At 42.4% G+C, this 23,635-nt stretch overlaps 1 protein-coding gene across 1 annotated transcript in view; it reads left to right on the top strand.

Moving 5' to 3' along the window:
* LOC311003122 (glutamate receptor ionotropic, delta-1-like) overlaps nt 1-19,148 on the top strand; it is a gene marked incomplete at both ends in the record, with an annotated part of 637,202 nt that extends 618,054 nt beyond the window's left edge. Inside the window, 2 exons of the mRNA XM_083994807.1 lie at nt 7,922-8,162; nt 18,639-19,148. Of these exons, the coding sequence (XP_083850933.1) occupies nt 7,922-8,162; nt 18,639-19,148 (751 nt within the window). The remainder of the gene's footprint in view (nt 1-7,921; nt 8,163-18,638) is intronic.
* Between the last annotated feature and the right edge of the window lie 4,487 nt (nt 19,149-23,635).

The following is a 23,635-nucleotide window of genomic DNA, read 5'->3' as shown; positions in this document are numbered from 1 at the left end:
GATGAAATAATAACAGAACGTTACGAGACAGAGTCGTTTTAGAGGTAAATTCAGTGCAAAACAGCTGAACAGTCTCTGCATTTCCCTCTAAAACAACTCTGTGTGGTAACGTTGTGTTATTATCTCATAGTGTGGTGAATGTGCAGGACACAACTTGTCCACCAGAGCGTTGTGGAGTTGTTGGATTGTGTATTTGATGAGTTTGATGAGGGAAAAACCAAGAAATCCCATAATGAGCCTCCGTAGCGTAGCTCTGAGCAGCTCACGGCTCTGCTCTGCCGTTCTAAAAATAGCTTGCACCGACAATTAAAGGTAACGAACCTACTGCTATGACTATAGGGATTATGGCAATGCGCCAATTTGCCAAAATGTTGAACTATCCCTTTAAGTCTTAAGTCAAAATATTACAAATAAAGTCGTATTATTGAGAGCAGACTGACTGTTGAGTGATGCGTTCATGGACAGTCAGAGAGACGAGCGTCACAGAGATGAGGAGTGAACGATGAAGGTTGGAGTCGGAGGAAACTGTAAATCCTCCGATGTGACTGAGGAGTCGGAGCCAATTACAGCAGCAGAGGTGTTAAAGGGATAGTTCACCCAAAATTGAAATTGCACTCATTATCTACTCTACTACCCTCATGTGGACTATGGGCTGGGAGAAGTTTCAGAGTCCTCCGTGGCTTCTCTGAGTTACAGGGGGTCTCGGCGTAGCAGTGCATGTCCATATAACGGTTGCAAATGGATACCAACTGTCTTCGTAACAAAAAGACACACCAAAAAACATCCAGATACCTCCATGCTGCTCGTATGTAATGTCCGTCTTGTATTGAAGCCCTGACATGCAAAATCGAGGAGCTTCCGCTACAAAACAAGCTTGAAATATAGACTTATTTAATTTTTTTCGGGACAATTTCGCATTTCTGGTCTTCAATACAAGACGGACATTACATACGAGCAGCATGGAGGTATTTGGATGTTTTTTGGTGTGTCTTTTTGTTACAAAGACAGTTGGTATCCATTTGCAACCGTCATATGGACATGCACTGCTACGCCGAGACCCCCTGTAACTCAGAGAAGCCACGGAGGACTCTGAAACTTCTCCCAGCCCTTAGTCCACATGAGGGGTAGTATAGATAATGAGTGAAATTTCAATTTTGGGTGAACTATCCCTTTAACGAGGTTTGTGTGATCCAGGTGTTGCAGTCGGAGCTGCAGGCGGTTTGAACTCTGCGTTGAATCAATAACGGAGCTCGACGCTAAAGTCAATTAAGCTCACATGAAACGAGCCGGTGTTTAGCAGCGGCGTTGTGAGGCAAATGAGATTATTCACGGTGTGATGTGTAAACAGAGGGACGTGCACTAATTACTTATTTGATTTTGCAAGGCAGATGTCTCCACAGAAGCTGCACTTTCTCCTTTTTTTTTTTTTTTTTTTTTAGGAAATTCAATTATCTCCTTGAGTCTGAGCTGAAGATGAAATCAGCGAGCCGCGCAGTGAAACCTCGGCTGCTCTCTGTTTCCCAAACGCAAATTGATCCCAGTGCGAGTTAAAAAAAAACGGCGCAGATCATTTAGTAAATCTCCACATTATTACATCATGAATTAACGGAGAGAGGAGTCGCTGCACATCCTCAAAATGTGAAAACTTTCTCATCCGTCTCGTATCGATCGGCTCCCAGAGAGCAGACGTGGAAGAAGTCGGTGGAAGAAGAAGAGGAGGAAGACGGAGAAACATGATTTGACAAACTTAAAGAGATAGAGAGCGGAGAGAGAGGAGGAGGACGAGCAGCTCTCATCGCTCAGAGGGGGAAAAAAAAAAGTTCAAAAGGATTCAGATGAAGAAAGTTTGAAAAGACTTTAATGAATCTCAGGTCGGTCACAGATGAATCAGAGGAGGAGGCGACGTTCGACTCCAGTTAAAGTGACAAGAAGCGTTTTTTTTTTTTTATAACATCTGATATCATCACAGGCGACGATCGCTGTCCAGTAGTGTCGAGTGTGTTGAATGCGTTTGAGCCTCGAAGCCGAAGGAAGCAGCAAAACTTCCAAGAAATCCTTTAAATTGAACCTCAAAATGATGAAACAACCTCAGGAGTTCAGGAGTCAAGTGTTTTATAATTGTTGCTAAACTTTAAAATGCTCAGATTAAAGCAGGAAATGCATTTTTCATTTCATTTCAATGATGAAGTAGATTCAGTCTGAAAATCTGTAAGACTTTATCACATCGGCATTCATCATGGACGTTCTGCTGTCCAGTCAAGTCACAGTTTATTTATAAAGCACATTTACAACAACCTCAGTCCACCAAAGTGTTGTACAGTTGTAAAAATACAATATATAGTTAATCATAAACACTATAACAAATAAAAACAACACAAGGAATAATAGCCTGTGTACTGTTGTATTTTATTTATTTATTTATTAGGGACTACAGGCGGAAATTAGCGGCTCGGCTATAATCCGGCTTATTTACTAGGGTATTTTTTAATATAGGCTACCAATGTTCATTAATATGCGCTGTCCCTATTCAAATAAAAACTTTATTATTATTATTATTATTATTATTATTATTATTATTATTATTATTATTATTATTATTATTATTAATAATAATAATCATTCAATTTAATACAAATTTAGAATAAAACATTTTTACCAGACCTGCAGCCCTGAAATAAGTCTGAGGCTACGTTTACACGGAAACGATCTCAACAGAAAGCGCAAAAGTGTTTTTATTTCGCGCTTAGACGAGCGTTTTTGGGGAGGAAATCTGCATTCATACGGTGACGCAAAACTCTGCGTAATTCAATGTTGTATGCACGCCAGGCGCCACACAACTCGCCATATAAACGAAAGGCACATCCGATGAAATATTTTACAGTTTTCATCCGCGAGTGTTGCTGCCTCCACAGGTTTAACCACATTTCTTTTTAAAACCCTTTTTCTTCCTGCTGATTTTGGTGGAAAAAAAGTTTTATTGGAGTTGGAGGAGTGTAAATAATGAATCCATAAAGTTTTCACCGGTTCTCTGGTTCCAGCTGAGGTGGTTTAACCTCCATCTCTCTCTCTCTCTCTCTCTCTCTCTCTCTGTCCTTCCTTGGACACCATGGGCTTTTATTTTGTAGAGTTTCCACAGTTTCCTCTTTCTGCCACCGGACAAAACCAGATCTCCATCCTCTCCTCTCTCTCTGTTCAGGAACACATTCGTTTCCTTCCTGCTGTAAAATTAAACCGTAATTTTTTCCATTAAAGTTTTTTTTTTTTTTTTTTTTCCCAGTGGCAGAAAAGAGAGTCTGCACAGTGGAGCGTGAGGTGTTCAGGAACCCATGTAAACGGCATCATTGTCCTGCAGCCACAGTCACAGTGTGTGTTCAACGTTTTTCTTCACAACGAGTTGGAGCCAAAACATGTTTGTTGGATCTGATGTTAAAGGGATAGTTCACCCAAAATTGAAATTTCGTTATCTTTATCTCCTCCCCCTCATGTGGACTAAGGGCTGGGAGAAGTTTCAGAGTCCTCCGTGGCTTCTCTGAGTTACAGGGGGTCCATATCCATATGACGGTTGCAAATGGATACCAACTGTCTTCGTAACAAAAAGACACACCAAAAAACATCCAAATACCTCCATGCTGCTCGTATAATGTCCGTCTTGTATTGAAGCCCCGAAATACAAGACGGTTCATCCAATTTGGACAAACGAGGGTCTGTCCTCTTGAAACGAGCTTGAAATATAGACTTACTTAATTTTTTTCGGGACAATTTCGCATTTCGGGGCTTCAATAGTCAACATGAGGGTGAGTAGATAATGAGTGAAATTTCAATTTTGGGTGAACTATCCCTTTAAAGGAAACTCGTTGTCAGTGAACGTCTCTTATCTGTGATCAGGGCCTCGGTCTGTGTGCTGCATCGTTCAGCAGGCGCCTCCTCCCCCCTCCCCCTCTCCCCTCGGGTGTAAACGGTTGTGATTTGCTGTGTGGAATGAGAAGCAGCGGGAGTCGGAGACCTGAGGACCCTGAACGCCTCTGAACTCTCTGCTGAAGACGTTTGAAGTGTCCGACTCGAACACCAGCAGAGACGGCGACAGCAGCAGCAGCAGCAGCAGCTCTGATACAGATGTCAACAGCTGCTCCGTGATGCATTCGTGTGCTCTACGTATAAAATGTAATTTACACCTCTTCCTCCGTCCGGAAAATCCTGTTTGTCAGAGCGAGACCAGATCAGACCGGATCATTAACACACATGTTAACACGTATGTTAACAATGTCACTTGTCCTGTGATACAGCCGCAGTGTCTCCTACGGTGGCCCTGAAGGCTCAACTCACTGCGGTGCGGCTTCAGAAAACAAAACATCAAATGTCAGTTTGACCAAACTCACAAAACTTGCAATACATACTGGGGAACATTCTGAAAAAGGGTCCTATATTCCCCGTTGTTGCCATTCGATTGACTCTCTCTACTTATCTGGACTCTATCTATCTATCTGGCCTGTCTAGCCTCTACCAGGTCTTTTTTACTAAACTTAACCAACTCCTTTCTTCATGGCCTAAACCCAACCAATGGGACAATTAGCCTACACTTCTCACTCAAAGTCACAACTCAACTTCTCACTCAAAAATCTGCAAAAATCTGCAAAGTCACAACTCCACTTCCAGGTATGGGACCAAAAAATTGCATGTTCCCCGGGTCCTTTTGGGGAAAAACGGGGAACATAGGACCCTTTTATGTTCCCCGGTCCCATACAAAGTGGGGAACATAGGGATGACCCCGCTTTACCATGTCCCCAGACCGGTCCCTCACTTTATCGCGTCCCCAGAAACAGCAGCTCCTGCAGCCAGTAGGTGGAGCCGCTGTGGAGTTATTTAAAACAAACTCTTGTCACAACCAGTGAGGAACAAACTGCAGTGAAATCACAGCCCAATTTGCTAAATATAATCTGCTCAACTCAGCATGAACACGATGAAGGTCAGTCCAAACCCCCCCCCACCCCCCACCTCACCCCCCCTCTCGTTAAAACACCCCGAGGACAAAACAGTTTGAGCAGCAGGAGCGACTCAGTGTGGAGGTTATTAACAGCAGGATTATCAAACGGAGGTAATGCAGCAGCCGAGGGATGAGGTATTAAAATCCTGCTTGGAAATGTGGAGATAATGGTTTTTTCCATCTGAACAATAGCTCTGCCCTCAATTTAACACCCAGTCACATTATTTCTGCTCGTCCCCGAGCGCCACAACGCTACAACGCTACGATGGCGCGGCGGTGCGGCGAGCCGGTGGACGGTGGCTGAACCGGGGGCCGGGGCCCAGAGCAGGAGCCTCACTAATAACCGACAGTTTGTCTCCATTCACCGCCTCAAATTAATCCCTGAATAAACACAGGGGCTGCTTAATGAAGGAGGAAGAGGAGGAGGAGGTGCAGAGGGAGGAGGAAGAGGTCAGAGAACAGCAGGAAACACAGACTCAGTTCTTCAAAAACACGAAACAATGACGACTCATTTATTTGATGTCGGCATTAAAACAATCTAATTGTTTCATCCAAACATCTTCACATGTTAAAGCAACACTACGTAGCTTCTTGACCTTAGAATAATGTTTCTAAACTCATTAAAGTTGTAGAAAAAAACGGTAAATAGGATGAATCGTGCCGCACCTGCAACGGCATACAGTCCTACTTAGACACGGGTAGCAGACAAGTTGCGCTCCTCAACCAGATCTAATAAAATCTGACATGGTGTTGCTTTAATTTGGTCGAAAGACGTCAAACATCACAGTTTGACGTCTGTGAACAGAAAAAGTTAATGACTAAAAGGCAGTAAAAGAAAGTAAAAGAGAGTAAATGACTGTATGTATTAAAACAATCTAATTGTTTCATCCAAACATCTTCACATGTTAAAGCAGCACTACGTAGCTTCTTGACCTTAGAATAATGTTTCTAAACTCATTAAAGTTGTAGAAAAAAACGGTAAATAGGATTAATCGTGCTGCACCTGCAACAGCATACAGTCCTATGTTAGTTAGCTGTTAAAATCTGACATTGTTGCTTTAATTTGGTCTAAAAACGTCAAACATCACAGTTTGACATCTGTGAACAGAAAAAATAATGACTAAAAGGCGGTAAAAGTCCAAACAAAGCAAGAAGTGACTGTATGAAGTGTATACACTGAGGTTTCTCATGGTCGGTGGCCTCAGACTCTCAGTTTGTTTTCCTGTCGACGTCTCAGCGGAGCAGGTGTGATTAATAATCAACCAGTTTATTTTTCAGTGAACTGACCTTTGAAGTGATTCATAACTTCTCCTCCTGTTTATTTATATATTTCATTAGTTATTAGTCTCGAAGCTGCTGTGACAAACGGTCCAGACACAGTTTATTTAAACTTTAAATTAAACTGAGTTAAATCGGCCGAGAGAAAAACCTCATCATCATCATCATCATCATCATCAGCTTCTTCTTCTTCTTTTTCTTCTCTCGTGTCGTCTCTCCAGATGTTTTCCTTCTCACCTGTCTCATCAGGACCAGTCAATGGTCTCTGATTCCTCTGTAATCGGCTCTAACGACTCATTGTTACAGGTGGAACTGCAGAATCACTCTGTCGCCTCTCATTCATGTATCAAATGGTTTTAATGAAGGAAACTTTGTGTCGGTCGCTGCTCAACAACTTCCTGTTGTTGTTGTTCTGCTGCAGCTGTGAAACATCTGTCTGATCAGTTCAATGTCTCTAGTTTGTTAGAAAATAAAAGTCCATGCCACAGCAGTCAAACATGAACACTTCACTGCTGCTTTGACTGAAGCTCAGAATGATGCTTTTATTTTGAAGGAGCTGTGTTAAAGGACAAATTCACCTCGGGGCTGTATGTTCCTAACATTTTAGGTCTAACAGAAGGAATCTGAAGATGTAGATGTAGTAGTTGTGTCTGTCCCCGCATCGCCACAGCAGCGATGAATGGGAGTGGATTGAAGTTCTGCTGCTTAGGCTGTTTCCATCCCTCAAAGCCACAGACAGCGTCAGATGGCGACTCAAACATGCAGCCAGAAGTTTATTTACTTCAAGCAAGTCCAGAGTTGATATTCCTGTGTTTATGACACAAACGGGAGCTTCCCACTGCACCTGAACACACCGAGCGTCAACTTGGGTCTCGACTCCGCCAGACTTTGAATTAGATCTAGTTTTACAAACATGTCGGCTTGCTACCGCAAACTACTGTGGTATATTTTGATGTCGATGCTGATGAAAAGATGACCAGATACAGTGTCAAAAAGCCGAATCTTCGAGAAGTCTCTGGAGCCAATATGAGACCTCTATGTCTTACCCAAGAGTCCTAACCTTATATACTGTATATTCCTGAAACTCCACCTCTCTAAACAGAAGGATGTAGGTGACCAGGATGGTCATAAACTAAGACAATACCTATACCTAATACCTGTCGAAATTACCCTCTGGTATTTACCATCTTGACCAGGCAGTTAACCTTTAGGCTAACTTAAACATGGGCGAAGCAAACCAAATACAGGTGTCCAGGAAAAGTGACCTAACGTAAACATATAGTGTTCAGTCTAAACAAAACCTTGTTTCATATTATATATTCATATTTCATACAGGCATTTACCTTCAGGCAAGCAAAGAACACACCTGAAGAAGAAAGATAGTTCTAAAGATAAAAGTAAAGAATTTGAAGTGGATTATATACTAAACACAAAAGTAACTCTCAGGGTAAATTACTTACAAATTAGGAGGTAGAAAATACACTACACTACCACAAAACAGGAGCAATTGAACTGAAAATCTTCAGATTCCTTCTTTTAGACCTAAAATGTTACGAAAATACAGCCCCGAGTTGAATTTGCTCGGAATTGTCCTTTTACTGTCCCACTGTCGTTGTCTTCCAGTCTCTAAACCGATCTGTTTGTCTCCTTTGTGTCCTCTAGGATTCTGGAGCTGCAGGAGAAGGGCGACCTGGACATCATGAAGCAGAAGTGGTGGCCGCGCACCGGCCGCTGCGACCTGAACAGCCACGCGGGCGCCCACCCCGACGGCCGCTCCCTCAAGCTGCACAGCTTCGCCGGCGTCTTCTGCATCCTGGCGGCCGGGCTGCTGCTGGCCTGCCTGGTGGCCGGGCTGGAGGCCTGGTGGAACAGCAACCGCTGCCGCCACGAGACGCCCAAAGAGGTGACCGAGCACAGGGCCCGGCGGACGGGCCAGTGGGGGGAGGACACTGCCACACTCTACTTTAAGGATCCAGCCGCAGACGCCAGCCCCGACTTAGTGGAGCTGCAGTACACCCAGCTGTAGAGGAGAGAGAGGGCTAGAGGCAGGACTGACACTGGATAGGCAAAACTATTACTACTGCTGCTGCTGCAAAAACTCTGAGTCTTTTAGAGAATATTTGTCTTATTTCTTGTCAAAATGTCTCATTTCTAGTCAAAACTCATCTCTTTCCACTTAAAATAAGACTCATCACCTAAAAATGATCTTGTTTTTAGATCATTTTCACTTGTTTCAAACTAATTTTCACTTAAAATAAGTAGAAAAATCTGCCAGTGAAAGCAAGTTTTTTGTGCTTTTAATAAGAAAGAAAAACTTGCTCCACTATCAGATTTTTCTACTTATTTCAAGTGAAAATTTGCTTGAAAGAAGTAAAAAGTGTCTAAAAACAAGCTGCTTTTTAATGTGATGAGTCTTAATTTAAGTAGAATGAGATTAGTTTTGACTAGAAATGACATTTTGACCAGAAATAAGACAAATATTCTTGGTGAGATATAGGAGTTTTTGCAGTGCAGGCGCTCCGGGCCACACCAACCAGGACACTCATTGAAATCAAATTTGGTCTCTTCTTCCTCTTATTATCATGATTATTATTATTATTACTATTTTTATTATTATTATTCCCTCCCTCCATGTTTTTATTTTACCCGTCCATCGCCTCCACCCACTGACACAGCCCATGTGTGTTTGTATGAGACCACACAACACAAACTCACACACACACTACAGTGAGTCAGGATCTGACTATCGGCATCTCCTGCATGTTTCCCAGCAACAACCCCCCCACCCCCCCACCCCCTTCACCCTCAGACTTTAATGATTAATTCCCACTGCGCCGGCTCCGTAACCATTCAACTGCTCGCTATTGAATTATTGTTATAAACTCATTTTCTACAGTGAAGCTTTTGGTAATTTCCTGCACCCGAGGGTTCTGCAAAGAGATTATAATTAGCAGAGAACACACACACACACACACACACACACACACACACACACACACACTTTCTTAACACTTTTGGACATTTTCCATTTCAGAGAGACACACACACACACTCGCCCAGGTCTGAACACACTCATAGTGTCACGACGGGTCAGAACCATCTGCAGCTTTACTGGGTTTAAACAACACACACACACACACACACACACACACCACTGTAGACGTCAGCTGACTAGCCCCTCCCACACGGGGTTAAATAGATATTCACACGCCGTCTAATCAATATAAACGAGCAGTGACAACAACAACAACAACAACAACAACGCTGAAGGAACAAAATCACACCGATGCTGATCAGAGTCCAGTTTTGTCTCAGCACCAGACTCAATATTCACAGAGTTTCATTTAAAACAATAGTTTACTCAATATTCATATTTAAAGCAGAAGTGAGTGATATATTTGTGTTAATAAAAGTCTTAAATAGTTATATCTTCCGACAGCAATCACTTACATAGAGTGTTTGGACTGAAACACGGGTCTCTCAGTCACTCTGCTCTGCTCTGAGCCCAGGAGAAAACTTTCCTTGTATCCTACAGTTTTTATCCAATGAGGAGAGAGAACGGCATGCAGGGCTGTGTGTGCAGCCAAGGGACGCCGTGAATGTGGTGACGTAGGGACGAGGACTGTTATGGTGTGTTCAAGGAAACTCGTATTTTTCCGACCGTGAAGTCGTACCAGTTCGATCTGGTACGAGTTCACGGGTCAGAAGTTACGAGTGGCCGTTATAGTGACTTTCACAGGTAAAACAGGTCGGAAAAACACGAGTGGGTTGCCTGGAACGCTACAAAGTCGTAAGTTGTGACTTGAAGCTGTAATTTACGATTTCAAAAGCCTGCCTGGAACGCAGCATTAGCCAAAACGACCGGACCACTTACTTCTGCTTTAATTAGTAAAATACAACGTGAAGAATCAGAAAGTCCTGCATCTCATTTATGTTTATGAACATTCAATTAATTTAATTTAGCCTGTACTTTATTATGCAACAATTCTTCTAATACTGCACAATAATATTCTGATACTTTTTATGCTTTTTAATTAAAGCAGAAGTAAGCGATCCGGTGGTTTTGGCTAATGCTGCGTTCCAGGCAGGCTTTTGAAACCGTAAATTACAGCTTCAAGTCACGACTTACGACTTTGTAGCGTTCCAGGCAACCCACTCGTGTTTTTCCGACCTGTTTTACCTGTGAAAGTCACTATAACGGCCACTCGTAACTTCTGACCCGTGAACTCGTACCAGATCGAACTGATACGACTTCACAGGTCGGAAAAACACGAGTTACGAGTTGCCTTGAACGCACCATAACAGTCCTCGTCCCTACGTCACCACATTCACGGCGTCCCTTGGCTGCACACACAGAGAGGACCGCCCCTTTATGCCGTTCTCTCTCCTCATTGGATAAAGTTTGTAGGATACAAGGAAAGTTTTCTCCTGGGCTCAGAGCAGAGCAGAGTGACTGACAGACCCGTGTTTCAGACCAAACACTCTATAGAAGTGATTGCTGTCGGAAGATACAACTATTTAAGACTTATATTAACACAAATATATCACTCACTTCTGCTTTAAATTCAAAGAGTTTTGTGACGTCCGACCAAGAGTTTGTGATAAAACAACTTGAACTCCAGATGCTAGCTTAGCAACAGTCAGGCTACAAACAACCCATAATGCAACAGTCTCTATAGCTCATGAATATGTGGTAGTGAATTATAACAAATAATTCTCTCTTCTTCTATTTAGGTTTTTCACAAAGTTGTATTTTTTTAATCACTAATTTGAGTTTCAGATTTTTTTTTCCTGCAAATTATCGACTATAAGAAAATCCAACATTTTTTAAATTAATGTGTAACTTTAAATGCATCGTTGTACAATCAGGTGAATTTCTGATCAATGATTAACCTGCTGCTCGTCTTTAAATCTAATGATTGACATTATTTAAATCATATCAATTAGACTGTTTAAATTAGAATAAACCTGTTGATAATAAGTTGATAGTTAATCATCAGTCTGAGTTATTTATTTCTCACTCTGACAGACAGAAACTAATCTTGCGTTTTATCCGTTGAAGATCCCTGTGTTCAGTGTGGAGCTGAGAACAAACTGACCTCAGATCTGCTTTTCTAAATTCAACAACACAACACACACACACGCACACAGACACACACACACACACACACACACACACACACACACACACACACACACACACACACACACACACACACACACACACACACACAGAGTGTCTTCAGTCATGTGACCAGGGAGGGTCGGACAGAGCAGCTTTGTCGTGGATCCATAAACTAAAGTGTGAGCAGAGCAGTCGTTGGTGGGTGTCGCCCTGTAGCAATAAGATCTGTCCCGTCCCGTCCACGACTTCCTGGTTCTGTCACTGTTTCACGTCTTATTGCAAAAATTATATGTCAATGTGGACACACCGTGTTATCAATCTATCTATCTATCTATCTATCTCCTCTCCTCTCCTCTTCTTCATCTATTCTCTCCATCTTTTTTTATTTACACTTGACTGTCTATGATCTATGCAGGTTACTAAGGATTACAGACTGGCAAGGGTTTCTGGTCCATTGACATATAATGACATTACAACTGCTTCATCGGAGGGGAGGAGGGACATTTGGACAGACAGAGAGAGAGGCTGGGATGAAGCAGAAGCTATTGACACAGGTCAGAATAGACCTCCTATACAACTATCAAAATAAAGACACACACAAAATATTACAAAAAAAACAACTATAACAACCACAACGAAACAACTGTGCCTTGGCCAGGCGACTTCCTCCTGTTTGTTTGATTCTTCGTGCTGCTTTCACACGTTCTGGAAATAAAATCTGATTCAATCTGTAGATACTTCACACACACACACACACACATCGTACCTCCAGTAAAACATTACGACTAAATGTCATCGACTCATGTTTTTTACCCATTTCAAACCATAAACCTAAACCAAAGTTTTATTTTTGTCCCTTCAAAATAAAACTTTCACCTCAGATCCACTGATTAGCAGCTAAAGCTAACGGTTATTTCCAGAACAGGAAGTTTCAGCTTCAAACAAAAAGAGGAAAACAAACTAAATTCCCTCGTGACTTTAGTTTGATGATTGAAATTGTTTTTTGTTTTTTGTTTCTTTTTGTCTCTTTGCAGACGACACCATGTCTTTTTTGTTTTTACATTGAACCTGACGCCTGATCACACTCAGCTTTAACGCCGTCAGTAGAAAAACCCTGCTGGTTTATTTTAGTGCCTTTCTGTTTCTTTCCCTCTGACATCTTTTAACTGTGTGAACGCATCTCATTAAGGGCTGACCTCTGACCTCACCCTCACCTGTGCCTTTCAGTACACACCACCTGTATATCACCTGAGACGAGTTGTAGCAGAACTTATTCTAACTAGTCTGAATGCACGCCTTTTTTTTGTTTTTGTAAATCTCTTCAAAACCCAGAACAGATTGGTAAAAAGTCTGCATTTGAAGTGTCACTTGGATAAAACGGCGAATTAGCTTTGCAGAAAACATGTCATCAGCTACTAAATGAATCAATCAGAGCAGCACGAGGAGAATCTAGATGAGTTGTGACCTGCAGTATAAACTTCTGCAGCTAATTTAAGAGAAGCTCTACACACATATTCGTTCATCTGGTCATTTAAAAACATACACAGGCACAGAAACCATGAGAAATGCTAAAGACTCTTATAACAGCAGTGTCAGTCAGGTTCATGTTGCCCATCGGGAACTGTAGTGAATCTGCTGCCAGGTCACATTTTAATTAATTAATCCAACACTTGATGACCAAACACCGGCTGCAAAGCTCTTATTAATTACCCCATCAGCCTCAGGCCACGTCCACACTCATAGGTTTAAATAAACAACAATGACATGATGATAAAACCTGTCACATGACACAAACGATGGCTCATTATCAATAATCTGCCGTTATAAACAATTCTGACCTGGAAGCTGATAATCTGTCGCTTAGCTGCAGAAAATACTGGTGATAGGAAGTGGTGATGGTGAAAAGTGAGATCACAGACGATGAGGTGGAGAAGGAAGTGTTTAAGTGTACCGTACTTTCCGGACTATAGAGCGCACCTAAGTATAAGCCGCACCAGCTACATTTTAAAAGAAACTTGAATATAAGCAGCAGGTTTTTATGTTGTAACATGAGATATTTACACAGAAAACCAGTAGGGAACTGTGCAAGTCCGCTCGCTTTTCCGCAGTTTTGGTTACGCTCCTCTCGCCCATGTGCATTTGTTTACAACAAAGCCGACAAAAAATCTATAAATGGAGCGGCTTATAGTCCGAAAAGTACGGTAAAACATAGAAAATTGGGGCTATACTAAACTCCATCCTAGAATTTCCAAAAGTCTCTGGTTTAGCATGTAAACTAGCTCTAAACGTGTGTTTTAAAGGGATAGTAGCATTTTTTTAAAGTGGGGTTGTATGATCTACAAATAGCCCCTAAGTACTTTAATTGCAGTAGAAGACTCTCTGCACTCCTCCCGTTAGCAACGCCAGCCCATAATAGCCCTGCCCAGAGATTTACAACACTGTATGTTGTAAATCTTAGGGGCTATTTGTAGATCATACAACCCCACTTTAAAAAAATGATACTATCCCTTTAAAGCTCAAAGCTATTAGTGTGGACGTAGCTGTAGCGTAGAGTTACAACATTAACATCAGCATTAACCCAAAGCGTCGCCGTGCCTCGACTGGGAGCTAACCCAGGCTAACGGATTAGCTTTACACGCGTCACCAGAGGCCTTTGTTACCGTAGCGCAGCGCCACTTACTGTATCACATGACGTGTCACATGACCACAGGCATCAGAGAGACTCAAACTCACAGTGAAAACAAGTCCAAAACTGTTGTTGTGACACTGCAGCTCAGTGAAGTAGCAGCAGAGTGATTTACCCCCCCACCCCCCCACTGGGAGCACTCATTAAAAGAGCTGTTTGTTTTCTAAATGAATGGAGGCTTTCAGACGGCCGCCGTCTTCCCCCTCTCCTCTTACATCAGCGCTCCGTCTTTAACGAGCAGCTGAGGTTTAATCCCAGTCATTTATTTATTTAGGCGAGCTGCCAGTTTGAAAAACATCTTTTAATGAGGTGTCAGTCGCCGGAAACAATAACCTGCACTCACATGTTTTAATTGGCTCTGAGAGGAGCCGCGAGCCTCAGACCGCCCCACGGGCTTCTGGGTAAACACACGCTGTGATTACCTGTTTCTTTAAGGTCTCACCAGAGGAGGGGGTGGGGAGGCGGGGCTTAGCCTCAGCTCTGCTCTCATTGGCTGCGTCACAGGAAGTGCTTCTCTACCTCAACAGGAAATGACATTCACTTCTCTGATCCGGAGGAATCAACCCGTAGTTTACATTTATCATTAAAACACACGCACTGTGGTAAAAAAGCTGATACCAAACATTCCTTTAGATTCAACTCAGACTAAAAATAGAAACATGAAATAAAATTGGGGGGAATTAAAGTTATAATCCTTCAGATTTGAGTCGTGGGTGATTTGGCGCCACCTGTGGTGACCGGTGGTAACAGCAGGTGCAGGTGAACACCACAGACCTACAGCTCCTTCACAATAAAATCCACCGCATGTTCAGCGCCTTTAATGTGAAGAGGTAGCTGTAGGAAATGATGGATTTAAATTAGGTGTTAATTAATACTAATACTAAGATCAATCTTAAATACAGAGTTTGATGTAAAGAAAATCTTAAGGATTATAACTTTAACACTTTATAACAACTACACATTATGAAATATTAGTTAAATATTATCAAAATCTAACTAATTAATTTTTTTTAGTATGTGTAAACACAGTTCTAAATAAGCTCGTCTATAATGTGTTTAATGATTACATATTTCCATACTTCATCATTAGCAGACCATTAATTAAATGTCAGTAGATGATAAACAAACTGCTCACATGAATATTGATGCTGTACTGAAACAAATACTGATTTAGACATGAGATGTTTTATAAAATAGTAGTAACGAGCAGAATTAATCATGAATGACAGTATCAATAAGTGTTAATAAAACAACTATAAACACACTTAAACATTATAGATGAGCTGTGTTTATAAATTACAGACTAATTAGTATCAATGTAGGAATAATGATCTAAAAATGATAATATAAGTGTTTAATTATGTTTAATTAAAGCTTCATAATGTGTACTAATATATATAGTCTTCTTTAGTTGTATCTAGAGCACTGTAAAAGAGAGTAACGACAGCATTGGTCCAATGGTAGCGCCTCCTGGTGGAGGATTGTGGGTATTGCAAAAGCGCCGAAGAACTGACAACTCTGCATTGTTGGTGAATGAGCAAGTGTGGTGTTTTCAATAATTTAAGGACATTTATAGATCACCCACGTTAAAGGGACAACAAGGAGTTTCTATTTGGTTATAAAAAAAGTCTCACGTTAATGTGGATGAATCTACGCTACCCACACTTGTTAATGGCTCCATTTTCGATAAATATATCGTTTTGTCTCTATCGTTATTTTGTTATTTTAATTAAAGCAGATATCAGCTTCACGGCCATTTCGGCTAATGCTGCGTTCAAGGCAGGCTTTTGAAACCGTAAATTACAGCTTCAAGTCACAACTACGACTTGGTAGCGTTCCAGGTAACCCGTAGCTCGTGTTTTTACCATCCTGTTGTCTGTGAAAGTTCCCTATAACGGCCACTCGTAACTTCCGACCCGTGAACTCGTACCAGATCGAACTGGTATGACTTCACAGGAAGGAAAAACACAAAGTACGAGTTTCTTTGAACGCACCATGAGTTAGCAGCCCCCGCCCTTGTCAGGCATCAATTGGTCCTCGTGCTACGTCACCACATTCACGCGCATCCCTTGGCTGCACACACAGCCCTTCATGCCGTTCTCTCTCCTCATTGGATAACACTTGTATCCCACAAGGAAAATTTTCTCCTCGGGTTACAGCAGAGCAGAGTGACGGAGAGACTCGTGTTTAGGCTGAAATACTTCATGTAAGTGATTGCTGACGGAAAATAGGACTATTTAGGACTTATATTAACAAAAACATTCCACTGATATCTGCTTTAATGGTGGAAATGCTGGGCGAGCCGACCAGCGTTTCCTTACTTTCAGTTTCGCGGACGCTCATGAGAATAACGCCGCCGTATTGCAGTTTATGGTCGGGACTACGACGGTAACTGAACCTCTTTGAACCTCTGAATTTAATTCTTGATGAATGAAAACATGAGTCTGTCTTGCGTCGGTCGAAGAATTCTACGGTGCGCGAAGAGGCTCATTAATGTAGTGTGAAAACACTTCGCTTTTCCAAAACTCCTCGTTGTCCCTTTAATAGCATCATTGAGGACCCTTTACAGATAAACATTGACACGTAGGCGAGTAAAAAAACAAAAAAACAGTTGTCTACATGAATGTTTCAATCTACATTTTGTAATAAACAAATTATAAGTATAATTTAATATGACCAAGACACCTAAAAACAAAAACACGGCCGTTTTCATCAATTTACCAGCAAGTGGGCAACACACATACATTGGAGTGAATGGGTTTTCTGGGCGCTTTGCAATACCCATATCCTGCCACTAGGGGCGCAAAACCCTTAAACCCTTAAACCCTTACCACGGGAGTCAATGGTGGTGTCCTTACTCTCTTTTCCAGTGCTCTAGTTGTATCTACAGCGGGGTGGGGAGTGGGGATGGGGGTGGGGGGGTGGGGGGTTACGACCTCAGTACTTGTGAACTTGCAGCTGAAAACACTGCGACCTGAACGTGAACCATGTGTGTGTGTTTATTAATGGACGGTGTATAAATGTGTCGTGTGCTTTGTTCTGAGATTCACTGTGACGAGTCCCTGTGACTAATATCATTGTGCCTGAGTTGAAGCGAACACGATGCTGGAGCCACGTTCAGGAGAGAAACACTCACTCACAACGGGTTTGTTGTAAAGTGACTGCCTACACACACACACACACACACTTGATATGCGAGTCACGCCTCCCGTCCTTTACCTTCCTCTGACCCAGAGTGCTGAGGCAGACCCGCGGTTCAACAGGGAAACACTCAAGTGTCTATTAATGCCTAACAAGTATGCATGGCTGCAGTCGCGGGCGGCGAGCTGCAGCGTCAGCCGCCGCCGCCGCTCTGATTAAATTGGGTCTGATAGGAAGATGATCCTCCGGCTCCAAGGGCAGCCAGGGAGAACAGGGCCGAACACATCCTTTCAGATTCAAGATGAGTTAAGTCTGCAGTCGGTCCCACAGAGACCACCTCAGCTCAGTCTGCCTGAGCAGCATTAGTATTAGCATTAGCATCCAACCGAACCACAGCTTTTACGGGTCCATGCCTATGTTCCCACAGCCCTATGTTCCCACAGTTCTAAGATTTTTTCTCAAAATTAGGCCCTATGTTCCCTCTGGACTCTCTCTACCTATCTGGACTCTATCTATCTGGCCTGTCTAGCCTCTACCAGGTCTTTTTACTAAACTTAACCAATTCTTTTCTTTTTTTTTTTGTTTATTTATTTATTTTCACATATCAAAGTTAAAAAAGATATAACATATAAAATCCAAAACAATGTGAAGGGGAATGCCAAAAAACCCTCCAGGCGCTTGTAGGGTGGCATTCTCCGACTACAGTTCTAAGCTAATGAGCATACATTTGTGAGGTACAAAAGTCGTTCATACATAATAAATACAAACATGGTTTAACATGATTTAACATTGTACAATGCAATACAAAAAGCTTGATAAACATATGATTAGAAATATAAAATAATCCCAGTTTAGATAGGCAGACCATGTGGAAAGTATTGGCTGGTTAGCAGGAAATCAAAAAGATGTACAGGTAATAATTCTTCATTGCCTAAACACAACCAATGGTGGGACCAAAGGGCTGTGGGAACATAGGGCCTAATTTTCAGTGACAACAAAAGTTAGAAATGTGGGAACATAAGGCTGTGGGAACATAGGAATGACCCCGCTTTTACAACAAACCGCCGTGGCTCCAGGATCGTTTTTCCTTCCAGACATCAAACCTTTAATACTCACCACCGGCCAAGTTTGATTTCAAGGTGCAAAAGGTGAACCAATTGGTGTCAGTGGCCTCGGTTTCCCACGGGGCTCGAAAACCAAACGAGCGTCTGTGCGTCAGGTGTTGACGCGCCGGCGACGAGCGGTTTCAAATCTCAGCGACAGGGTTCAAGGTTGCATGGAGCACCAGAGCTCAAACAGTCTGAGAAACCGGCCAATCGCCAATCTCAGCCTCTATGTCCCTCCTCCTCTCCTCCTCCTCCCTCCCCCTGTCTCCCCCCTCTGTCCTCCTCCTCCTCCTCCTCCTCCTCCTCCTCCTGCTCTTATAGGACAAGGAGGTGAATCTGGAACAGGTGCATCGTCGTATGAACAGTCTTTTGGACGAGGACTTGGCCCACAAGCAGATCCCCGGCCCCTCTATCGAGATCTCTGCGCTGGACATCGGCAGCATGCAGCCCAGCCAGGCGTCTCAGGCGCTGGGGGGGCTGGGGCCCGAGTCCATGCGGGACTACCCGCCCCCCTCGGGCCTCACTGTGACCACCTTCCTCCCCGGGGAGGGGGGGCCGCCTCCTCCTCTTCCCCACCCTCACCATGGGGGGACCCTAGGCAGGACGCTACCCCCGTCCCAGGGCCCTGGCAGCACCACGTTGCCCCCGCACCACCACCACCCGCTCAGCAGCACCAGCCTCAGCGGCACCATGCAGTGCAAACACAGGGCGCCCAACGGGGGGCTCTTCCGGCAGAGCCCTGGCAAGACGCCCATGCCAATGTCCTACCAGGCAGTCTCCGCAGGACCCATACCCGAAGCCATTGAGGCCACCCACAGTACATCCATATAGGCATAGGAGGAGGGGGAGGGGGGGGGGGGCAAGGGTGGGGCAAGGTTGGGGCAAGGGCGGGGTCAAACTGTATCTATGACAATCCGCTGAGCTGGGTCGGGATCTGTAGAGAAGAATTATTGTAGAAGGTAAAAAAAAAAAAAAAACCTAATGTACAAAGTAAAAAAGATTTTGTATCTCAATACCTGTTCAGAAAAGCTACAAAGTTACAAAAACTACGAAAAAAAAAAAAAAAAAAAAAAGCGGGGGAGGAGGACGGGGGAGGGGGGGTGTAATTTTTCTCTTGTACATAACGTGTAAATACCAAGAGAACGAAGTGAGGTTAAAGTGTATTTTGAATATTCTCAATTTTTGAAGTTGAGTTATAAAAAACAAACGAAAACAAGATAAAAAAAATAAATCTATATCTACATTGATGAAACGTTATGACTGTTTGAATGGCTTTGTAAATTTTGTTCAATATGAAACAATGACGCGAAATTCATTGTGATTGTTTTCTAAAGTGCCGAAATTAAACGATGTCTCTCCACAACTCATCGATGTAAGCGACTACCCATGATGCACCGCTGTAGGGACATTTTAGTGTTGGACACCTACTGTTATGCACCTCTGTACCAACCCTATATATATAACTTCAGCATTGGACGGAAATAATCACAACTTTTACTTTTTTTTTTCATTTGTATTGAATATATAATATACATTGTTCTTTTCCAACCAAAAGTCTACATTCATTTTCTTACTACAACTGTAAATGGTATCATTCAACACTGGGAGGGGAGGGAGGGGGGTGGAGAGGGGATGATGGGGGGGTGTTTGGGGGGTGTTTGGGGGCGGGGCACATGTGTATTTTTATCTGGTTCATATTTTACACAGCTGAGTGGTTTGTTTTTATAGTAGCTTTTTATTTGGCACCAGTACTGTCGGGGTGGTTTGGTGGGGGGGCGGGGGAGTGTTAGTCTGCGATCACACCTGGTTGGTCTTTGGTCCACAACAGCCAATCACGTGAGACTGGACGTCGGATGTGGATTTAATGTAAACACAGAGGTCTATGGCAAGCGGATTTAACATTTAAAAGCTAAGTTTGATTCTCCGGAATTAACATTGTAGATATCAACAACGTCTTTCTTACTAGTCGTTAATTACATTTTGAAAAGTTGGATTTTTCATTCAAGATATCTGTAATTCAGTTTTGCCTCATCAAAAAGAACATTTCAGATATCCACAACTACGTTCTTCGTGGACAAATGACGTCTCTTTTGCCATTCATGTGTATGGGGTTTGTCATTACAGATATCTACAATTCAGTTCAAAATGTGATTTACAGATTTCTGCAAATGAATTACGACTAGTAGTAATTCCAGTTTGAGATATCTTCAACATCATTTTGACTAGTTATAATTCCATTTACAGATATATACAACATAATTTTGCCTATTTTGCCCATATCTGAAAAGGGGCATGTAGATATCTTTAATTGAAGTGAATCAAAGATATCTTCAACTGGAATCATGACTAGTCAGAATCAAATTGTAGATATCTCAAACTGGAATTAGTACTAGTTGTAATTCACTTACAGATATCCATAATTCACATAGCGGATATCTGCAACTGAAACTGTAATGACAAACCCCATACATGTGAATGGCAAAACTGATGTCATTTGTCCTAGGAAGAACGTAGTTGTGGATATCAGAAATATTGTTTTTGACGAGGCAAAACTGAATTACAGATATCTGCAACACATATCCAGTCTGGCTTTTAAATGTTAAAATGACTTGCCATAGAGGTCAGATCATTGAACTTTGATACCAACACGTTAACGCAGATTCATTTTAACACACGTTCTCTTACAGTGAACTTTGACCTCCCATCTCCAACAGTTTCCACTCTGATAGTTGTCTCTGTTGTGTTTTTATATGATCAGATTTGTTTAAGTCCCAACACAGTGAGGCCTTTGAAGGTTTCTGGCCAAAATCTGTCCATGTTTTTGGTTCATATAGAATAAAGTGTCGTCTGCATAAAGCTGCAGATTCGTCCATTATAAAACACCAGGAAAATATCACTAGACTAGTTTTTACTCTGAGCTTCGTTAACCGAGACTGGAGACGTGTTAACGAGGCGGTGATCAGTAAATACTAAAAACGGGATCAAACAAGAAGTAAGGCTAATAAACAATACTGAAACCAACGCTGAGCACATTTATGAAATGTCAAATGAAGTTTTGTTGATGCGTCTGTTTTATTTTGTATTGTGTGTGTGAGGTGATTTACTGTGTTTACTGTTTCAGTATGTTCATATCATTTATGAATCTGACCCCTGGTCTGGGATTTGATCAGTTTTAATCAATAACCTTTTAAGTGTTTTCTTTAATTCCTTAAGTTATTTACAAAAAAAAAAAGATAAGTTCTTAACTGTATGTCAGATTAACAAACATTATGTAAACTGCAGAATTATAAAGACCATTGTAAATCAACAAATCATCATGAATCTGAATCTTTGGTTGAATTTTACACTTACCCACAATGCCTTGTGTCTTGGACCGGGTGTGAACGCAGCCTGACAGTCTCTGGATGCTTTAGTTTGTCATATTTAACCTGAAGAAGAAAGAAAGAGAGATAAAACTATGAGCTCTATAGATATGTCTTTAATTTTTGATACTAGAGAAGTTCAGTGTCAGACACTTGTATACAGGTTTGTTCTCCTGCAGTTATTTTAATCAGCTTCATGTTCCCACCACTCGTTCTTAATGAGCTCCATTATCACCTGCGGAGATGACAAAGGGCGTCGTTATCCAAAGTGCAATCAGAGGCCAGTGATGTGGAGATCTGTGACCGACTGTGATACTGACGGGATCTGATTGTTTCTCTCTGTGGAGCTGTTTGATGAACATCTATGGAAAAATATAAAACCACACACAGACACCAACCAACCCCTCCTCCTCCTCCTGCTGATGTCATAAGTGCAATTACTGTGCATTTATGGGCCTAAATGAGTTTTGACTTCGTTTTCATTTGGCAGATATTGGCTGTTTTTGAAACGTATCGATCGAATGTTTGGGTGAACAGGAGCCTGTGAAGGTTTCTGTTTCAGTCTCACTTTAATGTCAATGAACAACCTGAACTTGTCAGAACGAAGGGCTTTAAACACCTTGTAACGCCGTATTATGTAATAATGACGCATTATGTAATAATGTAATAAATCTTCACGTCATTATGTAATAACGCCGCATTTTGTAATAATCTGCCGCATTTTGTAATAAAAATCTTGAACGCAATATGTAATAAACTTTGCCGCATTTTGTAATAAGTTGTTACATTTTGCATCACTTATTACATATTGCGGGTGTTACACTTTTTTATGAAAAAAATGTAATAATTTGGTGCATTATGTAATAAACCACCAAAATGGATGTCTTAATTAGAAAAAAAAGACATTAGGACCATCAGAATAACACTGACTTTAAGCATACCAGCATGCATGAATCATAAATATGAATTAATTTCTAAAACCAGTAGGACGGTCAAATCTAACTATCTATCTATCTATCCCACCGCTCCGCTCTGGGTGCTCCCTGAGGGGCACGCCACCAGATGCGCTTTTCTCCGTGCCGCTCGGCAGGCGCCTCGGCCCCTCAGATGTGTGTGTGTGTGGGTATGTGTATCATGTGTAGCCCGTATGTGTGTGTCGCCTGTGTGAATGTGTGTGTTAAATCTCGCTCGCGCTCTGTTAAGATGAATAAACAAATCGAGCCTGGCACAGCCTGGATCAGCTGGGCAAATTTTGATAAAATGTTAAATCTGGTGAAAATCAGAGGCAAAATCACTTCCAGCATCATCAGCCCGATGAAATCCCACAGCTCGACCCCCCCCAGCTCGCCCCAGCTGCGGCTCCGGGGGCGGCGATCCCAGCCGCCCCTGCCGCTGCTGGAGCAGAGCTGGACCCGGCCTGGAGCTCCAGTCGGACCGTGGTCCATGTCATCCCTCCACAGACGAACATGACCCGGGCGTATTATTGTCGGTGGACAAGGGGGGAGGGAGAGACGCGGAGCGGTTACCATCCGCGTGGGACCCGCTGCTTTACATTGTTTTAACATAGGTAAAAGAAGAAAAAAAAGATTGTCTGGAATAAAGGGGCAGATTACATAAGAGTATTCTTTTTTCTGCTCCCTATTGTTGAGATTTGGGAGGTTTTTGCCTGATTTATTGCCCGATGCCATGTATCTCGCTTTCTTTCCCCCTCCCTCCGCCCGTTGTCTTCGTTGTCACTTTGTTGTCGCTCCACAGAGCGCACATGGCTAATTAATATGCACGTGCTGACCATATATGGTTGTGTAGGCATTCCGGGGACGGAGGTGTGTTCACGTGCGCAACTGCGCACCATTCTTGGATCCAGTTATCAAAGTTGAGGTGCAGAGTTGTGCACGCACAGTTTGATAGATCTGAAAAAGGTGTAAATATGTTGGGTGTCTTTTCGCCGTAGGCCTA

Source organism: Trachurus trachurus, assembly GCF_905171665.1.
Source record: "Trachurus trachurus genome assembly, chromosome: 19".
NCBI lineage: Eukaryota > Metazoa > Chordata > Actinopteri > Carangiformes > Carangidae > Trachurus > Trachurus trachurus.
Note: the sequence above shows the minus strand (reverse complement) of the source record. Positions and strands in the feature narration are given on the sequence as shown.